Source organism: Sinocyclocheilus anshuiensis, unplaced genomic scaffold, assembly GCF_001515605.1.
Source record: "Sinocyclocheilus anshuiensis isolate Anshui unplaced genomic scaffold, SAMN03320099.WGS_v1.1 scaffold647, whole genome shotgun sequence".
Taxonomy (NCBI): Eukaryota; Metazoa; Chordata; class Actinopteri; order Cypriniformes; family Cyprinidae; genus Sinocyclocheilus; species Sinocyclocheilus anshuiensis.
Window position 1 is genome coordinate 362,639 of NW_015552606.1, and position 26,422 is coordinate 389,060.

The window sequence follows — 26,422 nt, forward strand, 5'->3', positions numbered from 1 at the left end:
TTTGTTTTATATATATATATATATATATATATATATATATGATTTGTCATCAAATAATTTATTGCATTATATTTTTATTTTATATTTATATTATTTGGAATGCTAAAGCTTATTTTTTTATATATTTTATATAAGTTTGATGGTCATTTATTTATTTAAGAAATTACTCTTTACCCCCTTTTTTTTTTTTTTTTTTTTTAGAAAACTAAAATAACGACTTTATTCCACATTTTCGTCTGTACTGCGTCACTTGTGGACGCGCGTTCACGACAGTATCATGACGCGAATAACTTATCGTATCGTAACTTTACAGTTGATCATATCGTATCTTTACAGTTGAACCACTGATGTCACACGGACTACTTTGTCGATCATCTTGGTACTTTTCTGGACCTTGAAATGTCCTTGCAGAATATAATTATTAATTTAATAAATAAATAATAACTTACTGATAGTGTACAGTCCTGACTAATCAGAAGAAGGAAGAAAATGGTCTTATGGTCTTATTGATAAATCTGATTCATCATATAAATCTTTTTAGGAAATAGTTATGAAAGACTGGTTAAGAGTTAAGTCAGCTAAGACACACTGGTGAATAAACACACACACACTCACCTGGGCCAAAAACTAACCCACACAACCCACTGAAATTCTCCTACAGTCTACAGTGGCCAATTTAGGCAAAGTGTGTGTAATGTCAAAACTGAGGAGCCTGCTTAATCACAAGTTTGTGCATAAGGATTCTGAGTGTGTCAGTCTGTATGCGTGCGCATAACCTGCAGGGGAATATTTGTTGGTTGACGATGATTGCGACTGTCACAGTTTCCTTCAACGATGCCATGTCAGAGTCTGAGCATAGACAGTCTCAGCCAGTGAACACTGTACCTAATGAGAGAGTGGGTTTTAGTCTGGAGACCATCTTGAATCACATTATCTTCTCACTCAAGCTGAGAAAATACACTCCTACAGTCTCATCAACACACAGCCAGCTCATTTCCATTAATGACCAATGCAATCTACCAATAGCAGTGGAAATTAGAAACTATCACAGCCATGTCAAGCATGAAATGGGTTAAGACACGTTCTAATCATAATTAGACATAATGACGTTACAAAGACATTGTTCTAAAAGATTTCTATTTCATGCAAATGCTTACCTTTCTATTCAAAAAAGAATCCTCAATAAAAATGTATCACAATTTCCACAAAATTACTGTGGAAAACCGTTTTCAACATTGATCATAATAAGAAATGTTTTTTTAACATATTAGAATGAAGCATCATGTGACACTGACAACTGGAGTAATGGTTAATGGAAATTCAGCTTTGTAATCAAAGGAATAATTACATTTTGAAATATATCAAAGTAGAAAAATGTTATTTTGAATTGTAATATTATTTCACAATATTGCAGTGTTTTTTTAATCAAATAAATGCTTGGTGAGCAAAAGAGACTTCTTTAAAACAAAAAAGAAAATCATACCAACCTCAAACTTTTGAACAGCAGTGTATGTATAAATGATGTATACTACCATTTAAAAAAAAAAAATTTTACTTTTATACTTATTTATAATGTATTGTCTATATTAAACAGGATCAAAATGATACATTCTGATTCTGGTCAGCCTTCACAAGCTGACGTATTGCACACTAAAACACATTCACTAATACTGTTGCTGTAAGCTTTATATGTGTCTGCATGACCCGGTCTCTCTCCTTAACACTATGGTATGTTCACATCTCTAGGGTGTATGAACCTCCCCATGGCAATATTTAACCCTAACAGGTTGTCATCAGCTCAGAACATTTCAAGCGTGTCACACATTAAGATGACTCATGTAACACACCATCAGCGCAAACACAACATAAAAGAGGCTTTTGCCCCTGACGAGAGCCTGGAACCACTAAAGCACTAAATCCTGGCCTGCGTGTAGAAATCCCTCTCGAAAGTAAGGTGCTGTGAACTGCATGCGAGAGCGGCCACGTTTAATTAGGGTTTAAGAGGCAGATGTTGAACATATCACTATCTAATCTGAGTGAAGGGAAAATAAAAGACTTCTAGTCGTAAGAGCCACATGGAATCTGTGCCCGCAGAACTCTGTAGAAAGCTCCATTTTCACTCAATTCCACTGTTTTTGCAATTTTTTTTTTTTTTTTTTTTTTTTTTTTTTTATTTTTTTTTTTTTAATTTTTTTTATTTCATATTTTGGCTAATATGATTATACTGTATGCCTCAAAGTAAAATAAAGAAAAAGGTAATCATGACTATATTACTTAATTGCAAGTAATTGCAGCTTTATATCTTCCAGTAGTGATTTTTATATCTCGCAATGTGATTTTTTTTTAATGTCAGAATATGATTTTTTAATACATATTTTAAACTTTTTTCATAATTACCCTCCTTTTCATAATTACCTTCCATATCAATATATGAGTGTATTGGATTATTTGACCACAAAATTTCATATTTTACATAAGTCACATTTTTGCACAAGAAAAATATTCTAGCTATAGAGTTTTTTACAAGAAGACTTGTTTAATCTTGAGCAAAGGTGCAAATACAAATACCAAATTTAAATACCTTTTAATTATGCATAATGAAGCCAGTGATACCTAATGATCAGAAGCACTTTACAATAAGGTCCCATTTGTTAACGTAAGTTAATAATGCATTAACTAACATTAAAGGTGACATATTTTACACCTTTCTGGAGTTTTATTTTAAGTATCGATGTCCTTAAGAATATATATTTGCAGTATAAGTACCAAAAACCATCTCAATATATTTTTATATGTTGTCTGGGGGTTTGGCAAAAAGAAAATGGGACTGTGGGCGGTGCTCGGGGTGGTGACTGAAGGCAGTGACTGTGTAGTTCTGACGTCACCTTTTTACGGAAGTCACAATGGTTCATGAAAAATCACAGCTACTTTATGCAGGCTGTCTGCATTTGACTGTGGATTGACTGTTTTGAAACTTATATGGTAGTTACATAGCACCTAGGCCTCAGTTATCATGAAAAAAGCCAGGAAATTTCAGTTTTGACAATATGGGACCTTTAAGAGATATTTCACCCAAAAAAGATAAATCCGTCATCATCTACTCACCCTCATTTCATTCCAAACATTGTTCTTTTCTCTGCGGAACACAAAAATTAGATTTTAAACTGTTTTTATCAATACCACAATGAACCACATTGACTTTCATTGAAATGAGCAATACATTTGTTACAGTATTTATTCATCTTTGTTGGTTACTAAAATACAACTGTTCTTTATTAGTTCATGTTAGTTGAGGTCCATTAAATACTGACAGATTTTTATTTATTTGAATGTATTCGTAAATGTTTAAATTAACATTAACAAAAATAATAAATGCTTTAGAAGTTCTTAATTCATGTTAACTAATGTTAACAAATGAAACCTTATTGTAGTGTTACCATATGATCTTTTGCTACACTTTTTTTCCTGTAAATTTCACAGATAATTACAAAGAACACTGAATTAAACATTACATTTTGAAGTAGAAAAACTGAAACAGTATTTCCTTGTAAAACGTACTCTAATAAAATTTGTTTTATGTACAACTTATCATTTTTACAGTGTATTTTAGACAGGATAATAATTGAAATTTTTATTTATTTTTCAGATTTGTCCTGCTATTGTCTGTGAACACAGGCTTTCAACTGTAGCACTGGGTACTGGGTAGAAATCCTGTCTCTGTGTCCTGTTCTTGGAGTCTGGCCAAAAGGAGGAAAATACTTGTTGAACGCCATAGATATGCCCTTTGAGTTGCCATTACGCCAACTCTCAGCATTTTAGCACACTTGCCCCACTCAGCTTCTACCTGACGTCTCCAGACACCTGAGGAATGGAAAGGAGGTGCGGACCGAGAGCTTTGTCTTTGATCAAGCCTCCGTTGTTAGCGAGCATGGCAGTGCTTGTGATCTAAGGAAACATCAATGCTGTCTTATGTGACTTTAAGTGCTTTTCATGGTGCCATAGCGGGATATCACTGTTACAACGTTCTTCTGTTTTTTTCTCCATGGCATGGGCTCCTCATTCCTTCCAGGTCTCATTCTCTGCTTTCCTCTCTATCTTCCCCCACTAAATTACAAGTACAGTGCCAGTGTTGGGCCTATTAGGACCTAAACTCTTAACCAATGACCGTGTTAGACAAACAGCCCGACACCACAATGCACACATGCACGCCACCCACCACACGGAAGAGAGAAATACCAAGTGGCACATCGGTGTGTGTTCATCGAGACAGGAGGGCAGGGGAGAAAGGGAGAGAAAGAACCGGAGAGCCTATGATGTTTCCCTGCAGCGTTTATAAAACAGAAGTTAAGCTGTATTAAAACACCCGGCACATTACTGCCATAGACTGTGCCAAACCCTGACAGCCTCCCCAGACCGCACTTTCAAAATAATAATTACACAGCGAGAGAGAGGAAAGAACATTAAGATCTGCACTTCGGTTGAAACATGCCTTTGAAATCGTAGAAGCAACAGTTATCAGCAGGAGAGGGAGGTGTGGGTGTACAACCGGACGCTGGGGAGCTGTCTTTGGTTAGAGAGCGGGAAAACCAAGGCATATGTAGTGTGGATTAAGACAGATGATTTGGGGGGATGGGCAGGTCTAGATGTCAGAAGAGAGAAAATAATGGGCCAATAAACAGTCAGATAAGGCTCAACAAAATCATTCTCTTGAAAGGAGTTAGATATGACTTGGCTAAAGTTCAGTTGTGAGATCATAAGACACTGGTGTTTTGAATATGCGCTACATCATTGGAACCCTGCTATTTGTGTCTTTGTTGACATATTTGGCAAATATTTTTGGGGGAAAAATTGATGTGTCCATTTCGATGTTATTAAGCACTTCCTTTAAGTGCAAAATGGCATCAGGAGGAGGCTACCTTTATACTGTAGGCAAAATTGGCAAAAAACGGATCTTTTTTATTTTATAGCAGTGTGAACAGCAGAAACCACATGGAATCTGATCTTTTCGATTTAGAATTTGTGCCAGTTCAGACACAGGTCTGATGTTTTGCAATGTGACCTCAGTCTGAACAGTCATATCGTGATTCATATGACTTGGTTGTTCTTTGGTCACTCAATGAATATGGAAGACATCTGTGAAGATAATTGGTGGAGGGACAGTGAAAACTATGAGAAAAACTCTCTTTATCTTTGGTTTTGTCTTCCTCATCGCCTGCGTATGAATTTGTTGGCTTCCACAGCACATCATCTTAAACATTGGCATCAGTAGCATCCGTGTTTACTTTGCTATATGACAGCGTGCCATTTTTGCTGTTGTTCTTTTGCAGATGCGGGTCAGTTTTGAACAATAGCCAGTTTAAATTAAATCTGAAAATACTGTGAACAGCCAAACGCAAAATGGATCTGAGCAATAAATCAGAATAGTGAACTAAGGCTTGCAGTGTGAACATAGCCAAAATGATCCAGTGAGTATAATATTCTGAGCATCAGTCTTCCCAAATGGATGTATTCAATTTTATGTTGATGTTATTTTCTCAAAGACATGATTTGAGGTTTGAGGTTGCTTGATCAGCTTATTCCATATCTGTACAGTTCTGGTAAAAGTTCTCGTTGATTTAGTCTGAGGAATTGGGGTTTTGTGGAACAACGATGACAAACATGAAATAAACAAACAGTACCCAAAAACCCACTCCAATATGTACTACTGTCACAAAGAGCCATTATTGGTTTTTACCATAAATCCATATATTCATAAATCTCCTTTTAACATCTATATTTGAAAGTTAGACTCCTGCTCCAAAGAAAGCACAGGCACACAGCGGCTTGACATGCGCACACATCACATGAAAGCTGCAATTGTAGGTTTCAAAGCAGGCCAGGCCTGAGCACTGATATTCATTGTTACAGAGAAAACATTTAGTCATATCTGATGTTGTTTTCTCAGCAGAGAGAGAAAGTTTAGTGCAAAAATAATTGACTTTATTGCTTCTTTTTTATAGTGTGGCTTCTTTACGAACACCCTGTGCGGTGATTTGTAATGTGTTTACCTTTGGCTGTGCACAGTGGAAGTGTTGGCTTGGGCTCGGGATCTCAAGTTTGTGTTTGTTGCATATACCATAGACATGAAAGTTATGACTGTTATTTTAGAGCAAGAAAAACTTCAGAAAGATGAAGTACAGGTCTTTATGGCATAAAAACAAATGTAAAATCTAAAACCTCTCAAGAATTTTCCTTTTCCCCTTCATCCTCAACCTTATTCACAAGTTATCCTTCTCTTGACTTTGGGTCATTTTTGACTTATTTACAGTTACGAATATCATACATTTTTGGTATCAGATCCAGAATTTCTGACAGAACATCTAAACCAAAAAACCCCCACAAGTTTTCATATTATATTTAAATAATAATGTTTTGTTGTTGTTATTTTTTTTTTGACAATTTTGCTGTTTTATTTATATATTCTATTTTTAGAATTTAAAAATTATTTAAAGAAAAAAATGGACCATCACAATTAACATTTTTCTTTGAAATACTCATTTTTATATTATGTAATTTATATATATATATATATTTTTTTATATATATATATACATACCCTAGTGAAAAATAAGAATACTTAAATGTATTTGAAATACATTTTTTTTAAATCCACATTGGAAAGGAAAAAATGATTTTTGATTTGAGTCAAATTTGGTTTCTTAGGAAAAAAAATTTTAACAAGCCTATTGTCTCTGTTAAAAAAGTAAGAGTAAAATAAGAACAGGTGCAGAGTCTATTTGAAAGAAAATATTAAACGGATTGTTTCTTATAGTGTGGGTCAGTGAATCTCTCCAACCCTGCCAACAAGTGCTGTTTAACAACCTGTTATTGCAATATGATTTTCTGTCATAAATCAAAAAGCCAGTCTCCTTAAACCATTCTAGCTGCTTTGACAGTCCTGGAGCTTATCGTGCTAAACTAAGAAGAGGTGAGCGCGCAGCAGCCGTGAATCCCATCATACAGCGCTTCATACTGATGCACCGAGGTCTTTCTCTGTCTGCTGTTGAAAATTAAGTGAGGTTGACTTTGGCACCCAACTCCCTCTATGTGTCTCCCTGTCTGGCCTATCAAACCATTGTAAGGGTTTAAGCCTTTTCGCTTTGGCTCACACACGCACACACATTAACACACACTCACACTTGTACAGCTGCCTGTGCAAACACCCTATAAAACGGTCTATTATTCATAATGAGCAAATAACGGTAGCATTTATATTTGAGTCTGGGATGAGAAGTACCTGATTTGTTGAATACAAAAGCTTGTGAGTCCAGTTTGAGACAATGTGGAGTCCGTCGGCCGAAAACGTGCTCATCAAAGGAGTTATTAACTTTCTTGTTCATCATAAGTTAGTCTCACAATCTTACAGCTTTATCCCTCGTAATCGTTGCTTTAAAATATGCTCACGAGATCAAGCTCACAGCTGGGAAGTAGCGTGGTTGGCCTTTCTCGTTCCCCCCTCCCCATATTAGTCTATCTCACTCCATCTATTTCTGCTGATTTTCCTTGTTACGAGTATCTGACAGATTTTGCAGGTGTTCATTACCATGACCAAAGTCACCCGTGTTCCAGCCAGGCTGCATGTGGAGTTTTAACGGAGTTGTTGAACTGTACTTAACTGTGCTGAACTGCTGTTGACTTGTTGTGCAGTAATGGGATTGTCCGCTGTGGGAGCTTTAGGTCTAGGTATGCTACTTCATCAAAGAAGAAAAAAAATCCACAGCGTGCTGTTGTAGACATGTAAATAATATCGCATGTCATGCAACACGATTTGTGAAGTCAGTCGGTCCTCTGGTCAGATGTTTATTTCATGGGGAATCATTATTTTATAATGCATAACGCTCTAACATTTGGCGAATTTAGCTGCTTTTTCACCGTCGGGCCGGCTGTAAACTTTCCTTACCATGCTTGGTTCGGAACGATTACAAACTGTTGGCTAACTGCCCTGAACCGTGCTGGTAGAATACATGTAGTGATGTCGACACTCAAGATTTTTCACCAGTTTGTGTTTAACCTCTATTTCCAATAATCACACAGTTTTTGTTAAAGTCCCCATGAAATCAACATTTAATTTTTTTGGGTGTTAGTATCAATATGTTAGTCTTAAAGGGGTCATATGATGCAATTTAATTTTTTCCTTTCTCTTTGGAGTGTTACAAGCTCTTGGTGCATAAAGAAGATCTGTAAATTTGCAAAGACTAAAGTCTGAAATCCAAAGAGATATTCTTTATAAAAGTTAAGAGTCAGCCACACCTACCTAAAATGGCTCGTTCGAACACGCCCCCACATATCTACCTCACTATGTGGGAAGATTTGCATAACGCCGCCCAAATGTTCACGCAAAGAAAGAAGGCGTAACTTTTATTCTCGCCTCACGCTAGGCCGCTGTGTTATTCGTTGTGAAAGCAAAACTACTTTGTTTGGTCTTCCAAAAAAGGACAATATCCGCTTCGTCATGCCTAGAGCTGATCTGTGCTGGTCGCTGAGGGAATACATCAACTCTATAAGGCAGTGTGCTCCAAAACAGTGACAAACTTCGCATTTAGAAGATATACGCATTCAAAGCTTGCAGTTCGTCACTTCCGCCAAAACGGCTCAACGGTTTTTTTGACCTCACATCGTACTTCAGCTTCTCATCAAACTTTCTGTCCAATCAAATGCTCTCTAGAATCTGAAGCGCCCGCCCCCTACACTATAAAATAGACGCTGAAGCCGCGGCTGAAATCGGTCACTTGTCCACAGAATTTGTGTTTTCTGTACAGTGAATGGCACGTAGTGCACTATATGGGGACAGGGGACAGGGAACGATTCAAACCGTGTAAATATGCTTTCCATTGAGGAAAAAAAGAAGTCTGGTTTCGTGCTGTGTCACGCTAACCACCGCACCCATGGCATAACCTGTCAAATGCGGCTTTACGGAGCTCAACGGCTCTGAACGGCTCTAACCCAAGCTGTGATATAAACGAACGCTATTGGCTATTTTAAAAAGGGGCGGGGCTGCTTGATATGTCCCACCCTGTCTTCCTGTTTCATTTAAAATGACGTCAACACATAGAGTAACGCTGCATGTTTCTAAGCATTTCAGGGGACCTTTAAAGCTACAATGTAACTTTTGGCCCTCTAGCGGTTAAAAAAATAAAACTGTATGTGTCTTGCAGAAGTGGCTCTGCACCTCTGTGCAGATAAATGTGGTTTGCGGCACTGGTGTACAAATTAAAAAAAAAATAAAAAAGATAATTTTGTGTCCGAAATTGAATACTTCTCTACTGTAAAGCTTGTGAAAGTGGTACACCAAAAGAGTAGTATGGCTGAATACAAAAAAATAGTAGACAAAATGTACCTGGATAACCTACTACTTGTGTACACATTCGATGAACCCTTTACTATACCATGAGGCAACGGGAGATGAATTGTGAACTGATGCTGTAGGATACATGACCATATCAACACCCCATCGTAGTAAGTCCCTACTTACTACATAGTACATGACTTCAAATGGTTCCCTGTGGAGTCTCTGGTCTCATGAAGCCAGGTTGCCACTCCGTGTCCGACCAGCAGATAAATAACCGTGCCTGATCATACTTGCTGCTCCACAGCAAATGCTGCAGTGCTATAAACCGTAGCTACACTTTATGAGCGCATCTATGTGATAACAAACATAAACAAAATCTAGGGGGCCCCTAGAATCAACCTTTCTCCCTGCTAGCGACGGCACTGCATACAATGAACATTTCCTGTGGATCCACTAATGTTACTGCTATATTAACAACAGACTCACAGGAAAGTTCAGGTCCACTGTGCATAATTACTTGAACCAACATTATCTGTATGGAAAATTAGCAGAATGCTACTTACTGTATCTTATCTTGTGTTTTGGAGTAGTTAACTAAAGTTTCAGTCAAGAAGCAGTGCAGCGACACAAAATGCTACATCAGCGTATGAGATGTCAGGCTGGCAGTGATTCACTCTTTTGTGTCAGTTCTTTTTAAATGAATTTGTCAAACTGTAAGCAGAATTATCCAAATCCAATAATAACCAACAGCAGAGCTGCATGACATGTCTCTCCAAATCGGTTCAAGTTTAAGTCTGAATCAGTCAGCCTGTTTACTCAAGCACTGAATTGTTTGGTGGGGTAAAACAATCCCCCTGTTACTTTATAATGCAGAGAACTATGGTGGGCCGAAAGGTCCTAAAATAAGACTAATGACTTGTTGCTGGAAGCCACTGAACTATATCCAGTAGCTATTGATTTTTCCACTGATAGGCCAGTGCTGATTATTGAGAAGCCTGGTTGTGGATCTGGATCTCACTTTCAGAAACATTAAAATGACTTTATTTTTTTGTAAAATGTCCAAAAAATATTTTCGATAAATGTATTTCCCCTTCATTACACCACTGCATTAATTTCGGTGTTGAAGTATTATCTAGTGTGTAAATTTCTAGTTATTTATTAAGCAGGCACAAGTTATCCAGTCTAACCGAATGCTATAATAAGAAATTAATGCCATTTTCACAGACTGTGATAATGTAGTAACATAGTAAATCTAGCAAAGTTTATGTATATAAACACCTCATGTCTGCAGTACTGTATGTATGGTGCCTGTTTGTTCAGACATGGGACTGGCATCCCCCTCATCTGAAGGCAAGATGTCCCCAATAGTTGTGGGTTTCAGGTAAACCGCTGAATACAGATGTTCCAGCTGATCAAGTAAGTTGCATGAAAACAACTAAATTATTCAGCAGAATTTGGATATCCCCACTTGTGTCTAGCAACTAAGCAGAAATGCTTTGTTACGGAACTTAAGTAGCCCACACTTTTTCTGCTTCATTGTAGTTTCATCTTTTTCTCTCTTGCGTGAGATCTGATGGTTACAACAACAAGACACGGTGCAGTGGTCAAAGACTGCTGGCTAGCGCGTTTATTTAGAAAAACGATTTAAAAGCAGCACAAAAGTGTGTACTGTTTGAACTGGCCCTAAGACCTGTAGGTCGGTGCCCTTTATCGCCCCACAACTTGTGTGTAATGCTGCCCGAGCCTGATTTCCCCTCGTTAATGGACTGTTTTGAGAGCGGAGAGTGAGCTAAGGACGGATGCAATCACAGCCTCCGTGCTTGAAGACAGAGCCGCGCCTCGTAAACCTTCTGCAGTGTGTTCCCGCTTCAGCTCAATCAGCATCACTGCCGGACTGTTCCAGAAGCCGCCTTTGTTTATTATGCCGAGTCTGAGTCAAAGGCAGAGAGAGTTGGAGGAGCTGACAGGTGCTTCTGACCACAGGCTGTGTGTGTTTATGTTTAAAGGAAGCTCTGGTGCACCAGCTCATTGTATTTAGCCTGCTTAACGAACAGCAATTAGTAAAAGCTAATGAGAGCATATAGTGGTCTTATAAGTCTTTTTTTCCCTGTGTTCTTTCTTTTCTGTTTGTCTTTCTCGCATTCTCTCTTGACATTCTATTTAAAACCTTGAATTCGTTGCGCACGCTCTCTCTCTCTTCTCTCTCTCTCTCTCTCTCTCACTTATCTGTGGTTCAGGGCGTTTAACTATTTTATTTTTTTTATGTATAGGCCTATAGCATCCCTTCTCTAAAATATAGAGGTAATTATATATTTTCATGCATAACGACCCATTTATACTACTGTGTGCAAAAAAATCTTATTTTATAATGACAATAGATGTTAAAAAAAAGTAGTAATTGGCTTTTATATTGTCGCGGTACTGAAGCCAAAGCAAATTATAAAATAGTTTACTAATAATAATACAAATTTACTTTGTATTATTATTGTTGAAAAGTTGAATATATTTTTTTCTACCCGCTATTAGTGTTATATGTGTATTATTGAAGAGAATTTAACTTAAAATAATGATATGGTCAGCATTTCTGAACAATCGTTAGCAAAACTAAAAAAAAAAACTTTTAATGTTAGTTAATTTGTTTTAAGTTTTAAGTAATGTATAGTTAAAATGTGTTTTTTTTCCCCCAAATGTTTTTCAACGGCTTGTCGGCCCTTTGGGGGTCCCTAGACTCCAGCTTGAAAACTTGTGCGCTGGGATTCCAGTGTCATCATCTTGAATCTATTTACAATTTATCCCTGAATGATAGCAGACATGAGAGTGAGGGATCGCAATGCTTTAACGATGGAGAGGGTCTGTTTTTTATTGCCCGCAGAGTCTCAGTGTTACTCTTATGGGCTCCCCTCTATAGGCTGTTGGATTTCCAAGAAGAGGCTGGGCCAGACAAAATGTCACACAGTAAGATCGACAACACTGATTTGCACCCATTTATTCAACCAAGGATGAAAGACTGGGCTTTTGCAAATACATGTAGAATAAAAGCGTGTCTGGACTGTAGGTATAAATCGAAATGTTGACGCACACTGTTAAGTGAGCATTTGCATTTCTTTTCTGCTTCTGTTCATCATCGCTATGACCTTGTGGTTGTAAATGACTAGACCGTTGCAAAAAAGAGCAAGAACAGATATTTCCCCAGATTTAAAATCAAAGGCCTTTACCGGGTCCGGCTGCTTATTTCCTAATCTACACACAAAGAAAATATACAGTAGTATTACGGAAATTAAACCCATTCGGTGTTGTTTACTGGTGACGTGTGTTTTGAAGCTCTGAAATAGGCTACCCATATTTCATACCGCTAGACAGACATGATTAAATGAACAAAAAAAAGTCTCTGCTGCTGTAATTTATTTTGTATTGTGGAAGTCTTGTGGAAATGCTTGTAAATTTCCATGTAATATTAAATGCCTGGAGAAATTCTTAGTAATGATCTCTTGATCTACAACAAGAAGTTAAATCATTAATTCAGTAAGAGAGAATAATCTAAAGAGCACTATTTAAGTGAAAAAGCATGGACATTTCTGTAATGTTAATCTCCAGGTCATTGGTGTGGTTTGGCAACTAGCGAGAGAGGCTGATACACCTGGCACTAGGCCTTGCATATGCATTATCTGAAAATAGGGAGCTCCTGTTCGGTTTCGGTTCACTTGAAAGCTTATGAGTGAGACCTATCAAAGTTAAACCCAGCGTGAATAATGTTGTGCTGAATTCACTTGTTTTGAGAGGCTGTACGGGCACGATCAATGGGGAAATGAAGTCTTTTCTGTGGCCCAAATGCCTGTGTGTAATTTTCTGCCAAACCATACAGCACAGCACAGAAGTTTATAAAGAGCCTCTCAAAAGTGTGGTTCTGTGGCACGCAACCCCAGAGAGAAAACAAACAGTTGACATAATGTAAAAGCCCTTAATTCGGTCAGGTAGGCTCGTTTTGGACCTCACTTTTGTTTTCATTGCAAAACATCAAAATGTGAATGTCGATCATTCATATTCAATACAGTGTGTCCTGCAAACACAGACAATAAGAAAAGAAAAGAGTAACTTAAGAGTAACTTATGTAAAGCCAAACGCTTTTCCTATACTCCTTTTTGACCCTCTTCGCTCTACGTTGTTTGACCGTATCTTAGCAACTGCAGTTCGCTTCTGTTTACTTAGTAACTGAAGGGAACGCTGACAAGTTAACAAGATAACAAGACAACGTATTTGAAAAGGAAAACTTTTATAAACATCATACAGACTTGTTTAGTCAGTTTGTTGGTGAGTAATAAACCGTCTTTTAAATCGACTCTTTCATGAGGGTCACAAATATTTTGCGTCTTTAAATTTAAATAATAATAACACGTTAGATATGTTTGAAATCCCACATATCAGTCCTCGCGCTTTAATGCATTCGTTGATATCGTTTTATCCTTCTCGTGTTGTATTAATAGTGTTAGCTATATTGCTTTAACTCTGCTTTAATGTTAGGTTAGACTCATCTGGTGTCCGTCATGGGGGTGACGCTTTCTAGGGCAATTCAGTGGAGTTCTGATGGAGATCAGCTAGAGAACAGCCCTCTGAATAATGACATACTGACTGAAATCCTGCTCTTCACGGAGGACTTCGCAGACAGACACCCACAGGAGGCCAGGATTCCATTCAGCGAGCCTTTACAATGGAAAACATCTCTAGAAACCGCTGATTTCACATCAGATATATATGACACCAGGTAATACCAACAACTGTTAAACGTGCAATTGACTAGCATGACATTTGCTTTAGAGAAATGAGGAAGATTGCATCTAATTTAATTTTCTTGTGTAGATACAGTAACTACTGCAGGTTTTCAGATAATTTCTGATTTTTCAACCCACCCTTTGCTGTTTCTCTTTTTCAGAGAAGAATCAGCTGTGTCCCTGGAATGTGACGAGAAGGGACGTCCCCTTCTCCAGCTGAGTCCACCTGCCATCACAGTGCACTCATTTTACCACCTCTCTAACCTTTTGCAACTAAGCAAAGATAAAAAGATGAAGGAGGTCTGGGCCTGTTTGGAAGGTGAGCTGCATGCAGCTTTACTTTAAGGACAACTTTGTCTGAAATGACATATTCTGTTATTCCTTATTTCTTGTAGCCATTGTTATGTACATAAAAGTAAAAATATTGACAATTTTGCAGCCTTCATCGTTCCAGGGCCTTCATTCATTTATGATGAAATATGTGGGATCCCAAAATCTGAGAACACATTGAGAATCTGGAATTATTTAAACCTGGAACTAAAAACATAAAATCTGTAGTATTTAAAATGTTGCACTATTTATAGGACCCCAAACAAAATATCATTAAACAGTCGGTCAGATGTTCTTCCACTGATGCACAAGATGCTCTTTGGATCATTCCTAGATCAGGCTGGATAACATGATCATCAGGTTTACACAAACTCGTGGAGTTTTGTGCCTCTTGAATGCAACTGTCATTAAAGCAAGAAGAGGAATAAGCATACTAAAATCTGAAATGTTATTTTTTTCAGTTCAGTTTTAATTGATGATATAACATGTAATAATAATAAAAAAGTCTGTATTAATTATACAAATGTGAAATAGAAGCATTTTCATTAGTGGTCTCTGGCTTTTAGACTGCCGTTTTTAGAGCAAATTTTTCATCTGAAGATTAATTTCAGACATGCTTCCTGCAGCTTTTGGCTAACATTTAAATGTGTACTCAGTACATTTTTGCTAACACTTAATGGGCTCTTATTTGTCCCAATAGTACCAGTCTTTGTGGACTTTATACTGACACCTATCGCCCTGGTTCCAAAATTCTTGAAATGCAACCTGCAATGGGGCTGAGGGAAAAAAACAAAGATGAGTTTTTGTATGACAAACAGGTGTGAATAAAATGTGTTAATGGCCAACAGTTAACAGGGAGCCAATGAAGAAGATATTTGGGCCCATCTCTCCCACAATACACGAAGGCAAGCTATTCAATATCCTGCATCAGCTGGACGAGAAGTTGTTAAGCATTGCTGTCAGACCGATCACGAGGTAAACTCTTTCTGTATGCATATACACTGCCTTCAATCAAACCAGTCAGCCATGCTTTAATGCCTTGTCATATATTTAAAATACTGAAAAGATGCTTCTTATTCTACAGCACTTGACAAGTAAATGTTTTCAATTTGAAGTTTGTGCATGCATTCATAGCTATATTACTGTTACTGGTTAATGAGCTGTATTTTTGTTCTGTGTGTGTTTTTGCCCAGAGAGGGCAGGCTAAGCCCAGCAGCTGTTAATACAGAGGTAGATCTGTTGAAGAAATTCTGTGGAACAGGAGAAAACCGGGTGCTGAAGTCTGTGCGCTACACATCAGGTTTGCATTATCCTCACTTTCCCCCCTCTCCATCACTTCTGCTCACTTTATCTCTTTCTGTCACTCACTCACTCACTTCCAGACTTATTTTCACCCTCATTCTGATTAATCTTGTTTCTCTCTTACATATTTCTCTCTCACTCTCTCTTTTTGATGCTGGGAGTGAGTGATTGTAGTTTTCCGGCACTTGAAAAGTATCTTGACAAGAAAAACTTAAAAAGCAAAATTACATAAGATATTAAGTCTTATTTTCATATAAATGTCTTAAAATTAAGTGAGCTTGTGTTTAAAATGTTAAAAAATATCTACCAAGGGGGTAATAAAAATAAACTTGTTTTCCTTTTGAAAAAGTTATTTTTTTTACACCATTTTTATTGTTCTAATCGTACATTTAAAAAAAAAAAAATCTCAGAAAGCAAGACTTTTATCTTATGTCGTTTTTCTTTCCAATCAAAGACAAATTGCACCAGTATTTGTACTTTTATCTATTTTATTAGTTCAATGTAGATGCATTTTTTTTTTGTGTCTGTTAATTACGAACACATTAGGCAGACCTACTCTAACAAAAATGAGATGAACGCCACTAATGTGGCTGTTAGTGATGATGTGCAGAGCTGTGACAGGAAGAGTGGTGCTGAGTTAAATGTGGCCACTGAACCATCACAGTTCCTGCAGGCCAACGAGAAATTGAATCAAGAGAGGTTGGTGTCAGATAACTCAAAAGATGGATCTGTAGAGACAACCGAGGTGACTGCCGGCCCCAGTGAAATGCTCACAGTCCCACTTTCAGAGTCGAACCTCATGCAGGTGCGCGGGGCCGACCTCCATGCTGATGTAAAACAAACAGTCTGGCATAAATGAAATCAAAACCAACTGATATCAGAGTTCAGCAAACAGTGTTTCTCAAGGCTTTAGAGGAGTGGATCCCAAACTTTTTGCAGCATGCCGTGCACCCCTTTCTAGTGTTCGACACATGTCAAGCAGCCCCTCCACCGTACTCCGGTTAAACACCACATTTTTTACTGCAATACAAGTATAAATACAAGTATTCACTCACTGTATACAGGGCTTGACATTAACTCTTTTGCTCACCAGCCACTGTGGCTAGTGGTTTTCCAAAATTACTAGCCACTCAGCATTTTCACTGGCAACAATTTTGTTGCTGGAAAATTACATTTTTTTAATTCAGCGGGGGTTTTTGGCGAGGGTGATTTATCTTAGGGTTATGTCTGCAGCAGCTCAGTCCTGAAGAGCAATCAGTCATCTTCACTGGCAGGGCTGCTGGGAGAGAGTGTCCATCTACCCTGTGGGAGCCGGCACTGTATGAACCTTCCAAAACTGAAGTTTTATAGCAAATATTTACTGTTGAGAGGTGACAACGGTGCACTAATTTAACATTTGACACAATATACATGTAACAAAATATACAAATCTCTAAAGCATAAATCTTGCCTCCACAGATTACGTGTTCTCCAATGGTTGTCGTTCTCCACCGTGTAATTGATTTCCAGGTCTTTTTTTTTTTGCCTATAAAAAGGGCATTTCTCCCTAACTTTATTAAATGCATGTGTCATCTTTCATATCAAATTCTTACATTTTATTAATAATTTCACTTAAAATATTAAGACTCTTTTATAAAAATAAAATATATAGGGCTGTTACCAATCAAATGAAATCAGTATTAAGAAAACCAAATTTTCCACTGCTGGAGAAACAGAAGCAGCTGAAGTGGCATTTAGATGCATTTACACAGACAATTTAATGAAGCTGAAATGTAGCATGAATGCATTAACACTGCAAAATTACAACAGCATAAATAATGCTGTGAGCTTGGTGTTTTAAATCAGGTTTTTGTTAAATTACAAATATTAAAAGTTGTAAAAAAAAAAAAAGTTACTTTTAAATTTGAAAGTAACCCGCCAGCAGGTGGCAGCAAGTTGACTGTCTTAATGAGTGAGTCATTGAGGCATTCAAACGATGCATTCAGACGGCTGATTCATTCAAGAATGAAGCAAGCGCCTGTCTTTATGAATGGACCACTGAATCATTGACTCACATTATTAATTAAAAAATGCGAATCATTCAGTAGCATAACGAAACACCGCTGACGCTGTGTGTTGCTCAGAGATGCGGACAGTTCTGCTGCTAAATTTGTTTGGAACTATTTTCGTTAAACGAATCGAGCAAAAACAGTCACATTGACATTATTGTACTAAAATATATACCCTAAGTCACTTAATATTAACTACTCGTTTGAAGTCTTGTTTAAAATCAATGACGAATTTACAATCGTACTGATTTTCGGGGAAAACTGCACTCTCTTAGTCGTGTCATGTTAATTAATTAGGCTAGGCTTTATGTAATAAATATAAAAAGCACTGTATGAACCTTCCAAAACTGAAGTTTTATTGCAAATATTTACTGTCGAGAGGTGACAACGGTGCACTAATTTAACATTTGACACAATATACATGTAACAAAATATACAAATCTCTAAAGCATAAATCTTGCCTCCACAGATTACGTGTTCTCCAATGGTTGTCGTTCTCCACCGTGGAGGCAGATGGATGGAGAGATCTGCTCCCTTATAATTGAGACCTGTGACACAGAACCCACGCTGTTCATCACTTGCAGCACAAGTGGAGTTTTCCTCAATGAGGTGAGAAAACTGATGTTAAAGGATTAGTTCACTTCCAGAATAAAAAATTCCTGATCATTTACTCAACCCATGTCATCCAAGATGTTCATGTTTGTCTTTCTTTGGTTGAAAAGAAATTAAGGTTTTTGAGGAAAACATTCCAGGATTTTTCTCCATGTAGTGGACTCAATGGGGATCAACGGGTTGAAGGTCCAAACTGCAGTTTCAATGCAGCTTAGTGACTTGTCTAGTGAAACTATCTGTCATTTCCAAAAAAAAAAAATGTATATACTTTTAACCACAAATGCTCATCTTGCACTAGCTCTGCGATGCGCATCTACGACTTCACGCATTATGCTATCACGTTGGAAAGGTCATGCGCGGTTAGCTCTTCGTCTGTGTACACCGGTTCAAATAGGCCGTCATCGTTGTTTTACCTTTTTTTGTAAAGGGCGTTTGACTTTCTTTGCATGTTCGCTTTGTAAACAATGGGTCGAGCTAGTGCAAGACGAGCATTTGTGGTTAAAAAGTTATATACATTTTTTTTTTTTTTTAGAAAAAAGCATTCTCTCGCGCACCCCTGCTGGTCGGTCTGTGCACCCCTATGGGTGCGCGCACCCCAGTTTGGGAACCGCTGCTTTAGAGGATTCAGGTTATGAACAGTGTTGGGGAAAGTTACTTTTAAAAGTAATGCATTACAATATCGCGTTACTCCATAAAAAAAGTAACTAATTACGTTACTTAGTTACTTTCTATGGAAACTTTACTTTTGCGTTACTTTTTAAATCTGGACAGGGCTTGCTTGTTTGTTTTTAAAATAAAAAAGTTCTATTTTCACCAAAAGTGAAATGAATAAGCCTCAGGCTGAAGGGAAAGTAAATTTACGTCCGTACAGTAGAATACAGAAGAAGAAATGTCAACACACTTCAGCAATAAAAAAACACACAAATGTTTGTCTAGTCATTTTTGCTAATATAGCTGTCAATCAATAAATTGAAAAAAAAAAAGTCACTTGCGTTACTTATTTGAAAAAGTAACTCAGATATTCTCTTTTGTAAAGGGCGTTTGACTTTCTTTGCATGTTCGCTTTGTAAACAATGGGTCGAGCTAGTGCAAGACGAGCATTTGTGGTTAAAAAGTTATATACATTTTTTTTTTTTTTTTAGAAAATGACCGATCGTTTCGCTAGACAAGACACTTATTCCTCGGCTGGGATCGTGTAGAGCCCTTTGAAGCTGCCTTGAAACAGCAAATTTGGACCTTCAACCCATTGGTCCCCATTGAAGTCCACTATATGGAGTGAAGACTTTAAGGCTGATGATACACGGGGCAACTTTTTGAGCAATTTTGCTAGGCAACTTTTTTTGAGCAATGTTGCTTGGGCACTTTCCCACTGAAAATGGGTAACAAATTTCTATCTGGATACTTTAGATCAGTCGTGTGTCCTGTGTCTCACCTGGTTGCCCGTTGACGGCAACATTAACTAAAGCGCCCGGCAACATTGCTCAAAAGGTTGCTCTGTGTATCATCAGCCTAAGAGTTTTCTAGGTGAAAATTATGGGAGGTACTCAAACAAATAGGCAAAACAGACCTCCAGAGGTGGGATTGAACTATGTTCAGTTAAACAGATTCATTATTTTCTTGACAGTACCAGAAGACTGTATAAGCCTAAAGCTGGCAAATAAGAAAATAAAATTTAATTCAATTTCTGTGAAATTGCGTGACCAACTTCACTCAATATGCGTGGGGAAATCTTTTTTCTCTCAAGCAAAATTCAGAAATTCTGAATTGTGCAGATTCCTATAGAAATTACTTGACTTCAACCAAACTACTAAATTCAGTAAATGTGACCACACATCCAGAAATGTCAGTAGGAATCAGTGTAATTGGGAATTTTGTGTGAGGTTCAAAGAATTCCCAAAGCTGGTTTTTAACGGACTCGCCACGTTGACCAATAGAAAGCTGCTGGTTTTGTTTTGTTTTGCATTGCTACACTGTTGCCTGCAAATTTTTGCTAATGTGACTACACCTTTAAGATCGAAACATCTTTACATGGTAGTTTTCCTATAAGAAACTAACAAAACTTTGTAGTTCTGGTCATTTTAGTGCTTATTGGCATGTCAATAAGTCAAAAATATTTTTCTCTCTGCCTCACACTCACTCTTCAAGCCATCACCATTAGTGGCAATTCTGGATATCATTTAAATATAACATGTCTGTATTCAAGTCTCCACAACATGGAAACCATTACATATGTCAGATTTCAGTTTACAAAGAGGTTCATCACTTCTTCCTTTCTCCCTAAGGAGAACAGGCTGATTTGCTGTGCCATAACAATCAACTCTTTTTTGGAAAGAGGAGTGCGGCCTGCAAATTTTGAATGATGGATGTGGCTTCTTTTGAAAAATGTGTCCACGTATGCCGAGTAAAATTTGGAAACTTCCTGGAGGTGGAATCCTTTAATAACAGTCATTTGGTGTGTCAGTTTTAGATTGCTCTAGGAACACAATTCTCTCGTATGTCAAAGGAAAACAGTTCTGCTACATTGGTGTCAAAAAGGATGGAATTCAGTTACATAACGTATCATCTGCCATGAGTAATCCGTTTCAGAAGTGTAGACATTCTCAGTGTGGACAGTTGATTATAGATTGTATTTTTATCATGAAACCAATTACAGAGGAGGTTGATAATCTAAACGGCGTATCCCAACAAGCCTGACCTGAGCACCTAGAAGATGGAAATTAATGCTTTCCATCGGAATGCTGAATGATGCAATATGAGTCTGCTGAATCTGAAATGTGTCAGGCTGTCAAGAGAGCAAATTTTGGTAGACAATTTGAACGTACACAATGTGCTCTTAATGTGTTTGAAAGGTACGGTATACAGACACTTTTCCAAAACATGAGGTAAGTGAAACTGAAAAGTTTAGACATGCCAGTTATATGATTCTGTTCCAGATCTGCTTCTGTGTTTTGAGCCGCCCCACAGAACTGAATGTGTGTGCAATTAATCAAAAGCAACATTTCACACACCCCAAAATTTTTCATTCAGAATGCCACTTAATCAAGTACATATCTGTCTATTTTTATCTTTGTGTTTCTTTCTTCAGTCTGATTTCTCTCCCTCTCCACGTCTCTCTCTAAATATCTGTTCTTTTTTGGAGTCTCTTGTCCTTGTCTGTGTTCTGTTCAATGCTTTCTGACACTCATCTGTTCATTGTACATTTGTGGTCAGTTTGAATCTACTGCAAATGACAGTGATGCTAATTGTATAGATTAGACATTTAATCAGAACAATTCACCTCTAAACCTCAGAGATTAGGAGTTCAAAATACAGTTATGCCTGTGCATGTGTGTAAAGCTGATGGACTTTTTATGTGTGTGTGTTTAATGAGTGCTAAACTTTTTCTCTTCCACTTTTACTTGTCTTTTTCCAATATGGCTTTATGTTTGAGATATCTATTGTAACCCGGCTTAAATCTAAAATACTGATATACCATTGGGAATGTTGTCAAGCTCTGTTTAAACTTACATTATGATTTGACTTTTCAGAGAATCAACGGAGAAGGAGGTGAAAACTCCTATATGACAAAAAGTGAAGTCTACAAAGACATTGTCACACTGCTGAAAAACAAGTCTCCCCATTTTGCTGCAGCTGCTGATGAACGGGTATTGCTTAACACCACACAAATACAGCAGTTTTGTCTCTTTCAACATATATTAGTCATGCCTTATTTCCTCAGATGTTGGTTTAAGACCAGTGCTTGGCATTGTTGGCTTTCCATTTCTCTGATCGTTTTTATCCTCTTCAACTGCATTTGGTCTTAAAATGCTCCAGATGGCAATTTCAAAACACATGACAGTGGTTTCATTATAGTGTCTGCTGCACACCACAGGGCTTTGGATATCCTAACCATGTTCTGGGCAATCCTAACATGTGAATTACATAATTCATAGCTATGCACTAATCATCCTTAATTTGACAACACAATTGTGACAAACTTATATAATCCATATAAAACTATATAATAAAATAATATATAATTAAATAACATGATCCACAAAATTATATAATCCTCCTGATATTAAAAAAATACATTAGTGCTCATTAATTGCACATCTCAGATACTAGATGGGTTTCTTCATCTACCTAAAAGTATTTGAAAGGCTGATGAGTTTTGTGAATATTGAAAAAGCTTGAAGCTCAATTGCGGTGGTCTGGAGAACCTGAAATTTCAGGCATCAGAGACAGATGACATCATCACGCGAGCATGCCGTACTCTTGACAGACATGTGCAGCCAAGTAGAAGTCTGCTGTTAGTGAAATGGAGTGGATGTTATTGATAGTACATTGCCCCTAGTAGAATTTTGTGTTAAACTGTTATGTGTAAATTGGCAATCCTTGATGAGATCATTTTCTTTTTTATGGTGTGGATGGGTGCAAGCTACCAGAGGACTGCAAGTGCCCAAATAGCTTTGTTTTGATTTAGTTATTGTCATAAGGTACACTACCTTTCAAAGGTTTGACGTCAGTAACAAAATATTTCAGTTTCAGTTACAAAAGATTTCAGTTTCAAATAAATTGTTTTTAACTTTCTATTCATCATAGAATTATTACAGCACATTTTCAACAGCACAACTGTTTTCAACATTGATAATAATAATAAATGATTATTGACCACCAAATCAGCATATTAAAATGATATTTGGAAGAGCATGTGACACCAGAGAAAAGAGTAAGGAAGAGCAGGAATAAGTCACATTTGAAAGTCAAGTCCATTTTATTTGCATAGTGCTTTTCACAATACACATTGTCTCAAAGCATCTTATTCTTTACAGAAAATGATGACGTTAATGTTTATAATATCTTAATATTTTTTATGTCTTAGTCACATTTAATAGATCAGAGCTGGGCAATAATGTAGTTTACATTTTGGAACAATATAAACAATCATATTGGCTATATAGTATGTATCATTTTACCTGAGTAGACTGTATTTATGCAGGTAAAGTTGGATATATTTATTTTCAAAAAATATATTAAAATAAATTGTAATATTTAATGATATTATTGTTTTTACTGTGTTTTTAATTAAATAAATGCAGCCTTGGTGAACATAAGAGACATTAAAACATTCGAAAATCTTACCAACCCCAAATTTTTGAATGGCAGTGTACATGCATCGCTTTAATGCTTTAATATTTACTTTTAATGTCTGAAAAAATTTGCCACAGGCATGTGGGCAGTGCTCTGACACGTTTTGTGGAGAACCTCTCTTTAAGTCTGATCCTGATCTCGTCTATCCTGTCTTTCCTACATTTGTAAAGGGGGGAAAACATTTCAATAATTAAACACTGTATCATCAGTGTTGGTATTGTATTAGATGCTTGCACTTAACATTACATGAAAATCAAGCTCAAATGGAGTTTTTGACCAGCGAATAACGGAGATCTGTGTTTTGTCTGTCAGTAGAATGACCGCATCTGAGGCAGCATGTGCATCGCATAATACGCTTTAATCAACTTTTACAGGTTATATAATGTCTATTGTAGCTATATGGGCGCTTAGTTTTTCTTGTTTAATACACTTGGCCAAAATCTCATGATATAAACGATGAAGCGCTATATGCACATGATATTTAAAACATACAAAAGTATATTGGCAACAACTACACGGCAAATAGCCTACTTCACTCTTCAAACACACAACAAATATTAGCCTTTACAGACATATTGTTTGAAAAAGAAAACGCTGTACTTATTCAAACATCAGTTATTTATTTACCCTTGCATTGCGAACAAGCGGAGATCTGTCTCCTCCAGGCTGTGCGCGGTGCGTCAATCTGAATGGAGGCGGGGTGAAGTTACGAGGTTTCGCTGACAGTTTGAGGATACAATGGCGTTACGAAGTTTTACTAACAAGCTCTTTTTAATGCTTATCATGGGTTAAATATTTGTAAAACCCTCTAATTTAAAATAATAATAACTAAATATAATAGAGATATGAAGTTTGGATAATTTTCCACGGCACACCTGACTGGGCTAGGGTATGGCAGTCAGTCCTGTTCCGTTCACACAGCGCGTGTGTTCCGAGAATGTGGTTGTGAATCCTAAAAATTTACAGGTGTGAGTTCAGGTTTCAGAATGCGGTTGTCACGCCCATAAATAACCGAAATGTGTGTGAACGTAACCATATTGAGGACTCAAATACAGGACTGATAACCGTATTCTGCTGCTGTGTGAACGTGGCCTTAAACCTGTAGACTACTGATTCAGTTATTCATTTCGAATTCCAAATATTTACAAACAGACTCAAGGAAAGAGGCCAACACTTCAAACATAGACACACAAACAGCAGAGCTGTCCTTCAACTGGCAGCAGTATACTCCTGCTCGCCCCTCAGCATGTGGTGTGAGGTATGCAGCCTAAGATTAATCACAGCTGAGGAGAAGAGTGCAAAGGGAAAGAGGGGACAACCTAATGTCTGCACTTGTCTCTGTGCATCTGCTTGTCACAATAACCAGGAGAGAGACAGATTAAGAGACTGAGTTAGAGAGAGAGGGAGTTCTCTTCTCTGTCACTGTGCTATTTTTCACATCACCACAGTGTGAAAGAATGTGAGAACAGGGCAGTTAGTCAGACCCTTCTGAATTAAGTAAAAGATAAATTAACAAATTGGGTCTCTGATAATGGCCTCAAGATGTGGTGAAAAGTGTGATAAATTATATCCTATTTCTCATCACTGACACAATGTATTTGTTGGAAAAATGTTTGGTTTTACAGCAGCAAATATTTAGTCCTTTCTACACAAGATTTTAAAGACAAGAATTATATCCAAATTAATTTTTAAATATACAACATCTTTAAGAAATTACTATTTTCTTTTCCTTTTATGTGTGTTTTTTCTTTTTTCTTTTGGCTGACTCAATGTTGTCCAGATCTGTCTTCAGCTTCATCGGTAGCAGAGTTCAGTAAACAGCTTTTTGTTGATGCAGACAAAAGATTTCCTCCAACTTGTACATTTCTTTTCTTAAAGCAAAGTCCTCAGATCCACACTAATGTTTTATGCCGACCATTGGCGGTTTTATAACCAACATAATTCTGTCCTTGAGCAATATAAACGGAAACTCCATCATTGGGACAGATTTCTCTTTATGTTCGTTGTTAAATGATGGTGATGTTATCTCTCGCCAATATAGTTTGCAGATGGAAAGTGAAGGCAGACAGAAAGATTACTGCTGTACCATATAGTAGTGGTTATTGTCTAGCACTACTCTGCCGGTGTAAAAACCTCTGTCTGGTGCTCCCGTCAGTTACCTTGAGGACAGAAAGTATCAAATGTTCCTTTCATCTATTCATTCTGCATTCAGAGCCAGTTTTCAGACACAAACTAAGCCTGCTGCAGAATTTTACCTTTACTCTCAGCAGAGATGTCCAAGTTAAACTCTGTCAGGTCCAGGGCAGGCTTCATCTTCCTCACTTGAGGAACAGTTCCCATGAGTCTGTGCTCAGTAGCTCTGCTCACCTTCCATAACTCTTGCCTCTGATGAATGTTCAGTCTAAGTATGCTATCATTCTAAAGATCTATGAGAAAAATACTGGAGAAGCTGAAGTTGAGCTATATGCTGCACTTGTTTATTTGATACAATGTCATTTGCACATATCTCTGGACCTTTATAGGTCCTAGAACAACATCCTCAGCAACCAATCAAAGCCCTAACAGTCTAAAATCATAAGGCAATGATTGAATAATCGGAATGTTGTTTCAGGAACAACAAAGGATGTTGATACAGGAATATGTCCTACTTGTGTAAATCATATCAGGCTGTTTATTTGGTACATAACAGTCACAGTCATACTTGCTATTGCTGAAAGGTGTCTGAATATTGTTGCCAACGTTTTTTTTTAAATATTAGACAGGAAATGCCACTTCAAATTTAAGACCTGATTCAAAGTGCCTACGGTTAACCTACTGAACAGATGTTGCACTTCTAGTGTGATTTTCTGGAATGATTCTTCCTTGCCATGTTGCCTTTGGCTTGCTCACTGGGGGTATTAAGA

At 37.3% G+C, this 26,422-nt stretch overlaps 1 protein-coding gene across 1 annotated transcript in view; it reads left to right on the top strand.

Moving 5' to 3' along the window:
• The first annotated feature begins 13,549 nt into the window (after positions 1–13,549).
• Positions 13,550–26,422, top strand: part of LOC107665855 (armadillo repeat-containing protein 4-like) — a 66,201-nt gene continuing 53,328 nt past the window's right edge. The window contains exons 1-7 of the mRNA XM_016456913.1: positions 13,550–13,636; positions 13,847–14,087; positions 14,256–14,413; positions 15,273–15,399; positions 15,618–15,724; positions 18,244–18,383; positions 21,914–22,030. Of these exons, the coding sequence (XP_016312399.1) occupies positions 13,870–14,087; positions 14,256–14,413; positions 15,273–15,399; positions 15,618–15,724; positions 18,244–18,383; positions 21,914–22,030 (867 nt within the window). The 5' untranslated portion in view covers positions 13,550–13,636; positions 13,847–13,869. The remainder of the gene's footprint in view (positions 13,637–13,846; positions 14,088–14,255; positions 14,414–15,272; positions 15,400–15,617; positions 15,725–18,243; positions 18,384–21,913; positions 22,031–26,422) is intronic.